Below are 4207 nucleotides of genomic sequence, written 5' to 3'. Positions count from 1 at the left end.
TCTCTCTGTTGCTGCTTCAAAGAAGGCTCCTCCTTACAGCCAGGGGGATGGCAGTAAACACTGACCAGTCCTCTCCGCCAGTGCCACACACCCCCTACGCACAGAGTCCCACCCCATCAACCCGGGGGGAGCCACAAGGCTTGAGTAGAAGAAGCATATTGAGAAATCTCACTCCACCACAGCTAGCAACATATTGAAGGAGCTTTAGTACCAGTGTTGGGTGTTAGATTACTAACTACACGGTCAGTTATTCAAACCCAACGATCAATCCTCAGGAGAAAGAAGAGACCATCTGTTCCAGTAAAAATGGAATCTCCATAAAGATGGAGAACCCTCTACAGCAGTGGTTCTCAACCTGTGGGTCGTGACCCCTTTGGGGGGGTTGAATAATGCTTTCACAGGGTCGCTATGGGAAAACACATAAAACATTTCACAATATGGAATTTCATTTTGTGATTAATCACTATGCTTTAATTATGTTTAAATATGTTCAATTTGTAACAATGAAAATACACCCTGCCTAGTCATAATAGTAGCAAAATGACAGTGATGAAGTAGCAACGAACATAATGTTATGGTTGGGGGTCAGCACACCCTGAGGAACTGTATGACAGGGTCGCGGCAGTAGGAAGGCTGAGAACCACTACTCTGCAGGGTTCCTGTATGATTGGAATCAACTCGTTCCCAGTAGGTTTGTTTGCTTGGTTGGTTTCGGGGTAACAGTGAGGGCGGTGGTAGAATTCTCATCTTCCGTGCAGGAAACGTAAGTTTGATTTCCGGTCAAAATACCTTAAGTGCATCCGTTTCCCATCTGTTAGCGAAGCTATCATACTGAACAGGTTTAAATGGAGTTTACCCAGTCTGATTAGGAAGAAAGGTCTCGTGATCCACCTCTAACGAGCAGCCGATAAAAACCCTGTGTGTGGTCCACTCCAAAACCCATGATGGGAACAGAGCAGGCGCTGCTGCCTTCAGCCCTGTTGTGTATGGCGGTGTCAAGGGCCAAGGCCAGCCCATGGCAGCTATCAATGACCCCACATTGGGCTCTCGGAGGAACCAGTGTGTGTTAGTTTGAGGCGCCTCGGGGGTCAACACCGTTGCAGCAGAATACCGGATCTTTTCTAAAGAAAGGGAGTCGATCTATCCTTAGAGACACATGAGGGAAGATACCGATTGGGAGATGTTTTCCATGAGTAATAAAGCTGGGGACATAAGGGAAAAACACATTTGAGGAAGAGGCAAAACTCTTCTTTTGACTTTAGGCTTTACAGCTAAATAGAGACCCGTTTTTGTTTTCTTTTTAATTAATGAATACATTTAATTTACCTATATAACATCACTTACCTTTTCTTGAATTCCATATATCCTATTAAAACTAGTAATATTTTACATTTCAGTTTGTTTTTGTCCAAAGTGTAAGATTATAAAAAATAAGTTCATAAAATGAATGTTGAAAAAGAGTTAATATTACTGTCAAAAATAATTAAAGAAAAAGTACACTTTTAAAAGCTCTACTACCTAGAGGGTTTAAGTGGAACTTTTCTATGAACCTAGAAGATTTCCAATGGAATTTGTTTTAGAGGAGTCAATTTATTATAAACATAATTAAAACACAATTATACAATTTAAAACTCCCGGACCTTGAGCCGGGTTGATAGCTGGCGGGCTCGGCCTGGTGGCCCCGGGTGCTGCGCGCCCAGGTCCACTCCGCGCGGAGCATCTCCAGACCATGGAATGCGTCCTTGCGCTCACCTTCCTTCTTCCTGTGTTTCTTCCTGCGGTCCAGCTGTGTCCTGTCGCACCTGTAGAACTTCAAGAAGCAGGAGTGAGGGGCCGGCCCTGACCCCAACCTGTCTGATCATGTTTCCTGCATTCCTGGACCGTGTCCTTCCGTTGTGGCGATCATGTCTGCAACCGTGACCACCCCGTGATCCCTGGAGGACCACATGCATCAGCTTGCAAGGCCCCACTCAGGGCCCTACCTCGTAACAATAAAGGCGACCGAAACCTTTAAACAAACAAACAAAAAATAATTTAAAAAATAAAATAATTTAAACCTATGCATATTATAAATATTTATACATATTACATACACATTCGAAAAAATATAAAAATACTATAAAAGACAGTTAAAACACTTCAAAATTTTGCATTTTGTTGAAATTGCAAAATCATCTCATTTTAAAGGAATTAATGGTAACAGAAAATAAATATTAAAAAAATAACATTGACCAGTGAATTTTTTTTAATTTCAAGTAGATTCCCAAAGTATTGCTTAATTTCCCACTTTTACAAAAAAAATTTTGTGTACACATTTAGTTTTATTGTAACAAAGCAACTTGTACACTTTTAACGTTAAAGACAGCATCTTTCCTTTCCAGTGAAACAAAAGAAAAATTTTAAATAAACAGGAACAAAATTACAATAGAGAATGTCAATTCCAAAGAAGATCCTACAGGGTCTACTGATTCTCCCATCGAGTGGCAGGGCTCAAGTCATCATTAGGAGAGCATTTTATTTTAAAAGTGTCATCTTAAACTGCAAGGCTATCCGTTAAACATCACAATTAAGCATGCCAAAGGAGAAGCCCATGTTTTCAAAATGCCACTTAACCCACCCAAACATCTCAAACCCACCCTTTGCTGACCTTCTATAACCCCCTTTTTTAAAGTTGTTTTTCCTTTTTTTTTAAACAAGAGAAGTAGACAGATATATGTTGGTAAATGCTAACTGTCCATATTCACATAGAGACACAGTGTAATCTCTGAGCCCAATGTACAGAGGAAGGAGGAAAGAAGCTACAGGGGCCGAGCACCCTCCAGCTGCCAGCAGGGCCAAGGGAGCAGAGGGTTTTGTTTTCCCACAGAGCACGGTGGTGTGTTGATTCCATAGTTTTTGTTGAGACAGGAAGGGACAAAAATTAATTTGAACACAAGGGGGTAGAGGTCTTTTCCACTGTATTCTGCACAAGGCATTATTCCCTCCACCCCCAAATAAGTTGAGAACCATGGTGTAGAGAAAAGAGACCTCAAGAACAGGGTGATTGAGCACAAGAGGAAGAAAACAAAAACAAAAAAAGACTGCAACTTGCTCCCAGGGATTGAAGAAAATTAAAAAGGTTGGAATCCATTAGTGTTCTGTTAGTCATCCTCTCCTCCATCCTCCTCTCCTTCCTCTCCCTTGTCATCATCTTCATCTTCTTCCCCTTCGTCTTCATCCCCTTCTTCATCAATATCTTCTAAACCCTTCTTCTTCTTCTTCTTCTTCATCTTCTTCACCTTCACTTTCCTCATCATCCATATCAGGAACCAAATAGTGCTGTAATGGATTTGGCCAGATATCATCTTTGATGACCTCTCCTAATTCATCGGCGCCGGCATCAGACTGGTCGGTAAACCAGGTAAAGACACTCTCAGGTCCGTCATGCTGCCCCTTCCTGCTAGCTTTGTTCTGTGTTTGACTGGAATGTTTCGTCAAGTCCTTTCCAGATTTCCATTTGATTTCAGTTGATTTTGAAGATGGATCACCACTATCATTCAGATGAAATTCTTTGGAGAGAACTTTATTTTCAAAGTAAGGATTTTCATCAAAATAAAAATCTATTTTGTAACCTGATTTAATATCTTCAAATTCTGTCACTTCAGCTCTGGTCAAATAATGCAGAGCCTCTTCATCCTCAAGCAATGCAGACACATGCGCATGGTTGACAAATGTTGTTACCCCAAAATTTGGGATTTTGGCGATCAATTCTGACCTCTTCTGAAAGAATGGTTGGCAGAGTTTGTTATATTTCTGTTCTGCTTTCAAAATCTCCTCACTGGCTTGTTCATTAAGTCTGTCTATTTCATTTTGTACCTCATCAATATGTTCAATTGCTTCCAGCTGTTCTTTTTCTTCCTTGGGGGGGGCCGGGGTCTCCTGCACCTTAGGCTTCTTCATTTGCGGCAGGCTTGAAGACTGGCGGTTAGGGGCCATGCTGCTTGCTGTCTGCCAGCAGAGCCCAAGGAACGTGCCAAAGAGCCGCTGGCCTCCCGTGGAAACTGCCACAAAATTGCCAACACTTGTCTGTCAGTTTGTTGATGTTTGCTGTGATTCTAAAAGCTACGTCATTGGTATTTCAAATGCCAGGAGGGTCACCCAACGTGAACAGGTTTCTGAACTTTCCAGACTAAGAACAGACAAGGAAGAAGTCTCCACTTCGGTGGAA

The 4207-nt window shown here is 41.9% G+C and overlaps 1 protein-coding gene across 1 annotated transcript; it reads right to left on the bottom strand.

Annotated features, from left to right (window-relative positions):
- Positions 1-3228: 3228 nt before the first annotated feature.
- Positions 3229-3975, bottom strand: LOC142456326 (protein SET-like). The gene has a single exon (XM_075557481.1). The coding sequence runs from the start codon at positions 3973-3975 to the stop codon at positions 3229-3231; it is 747 nt and encodes a 248-aa protein (XP_075413596.1).
- Positions 3976-4207: the final 232 nt, after the last annotated feature.

Source organism: Tenrec ecaudatus, chromosome 9 (assembly GCF_050624435.1).
Source record: "Tenrec ecaudatus isolate mTenEca1 chromosome 9, mTenEca1.hap1, whole genome shotgun sequence".
In the NCBI taxonomy this organism is placed as follows: domain Eukaryota; kingdom Metazoa; phylum Chordata; class Mammalia; order Afrosoricida; family Tenrecidae; genus Tenrec; species Tenrec ecaudatus.
This window is presented reverse-complemented; position numbering and strand designations above follow the sequence as displayed.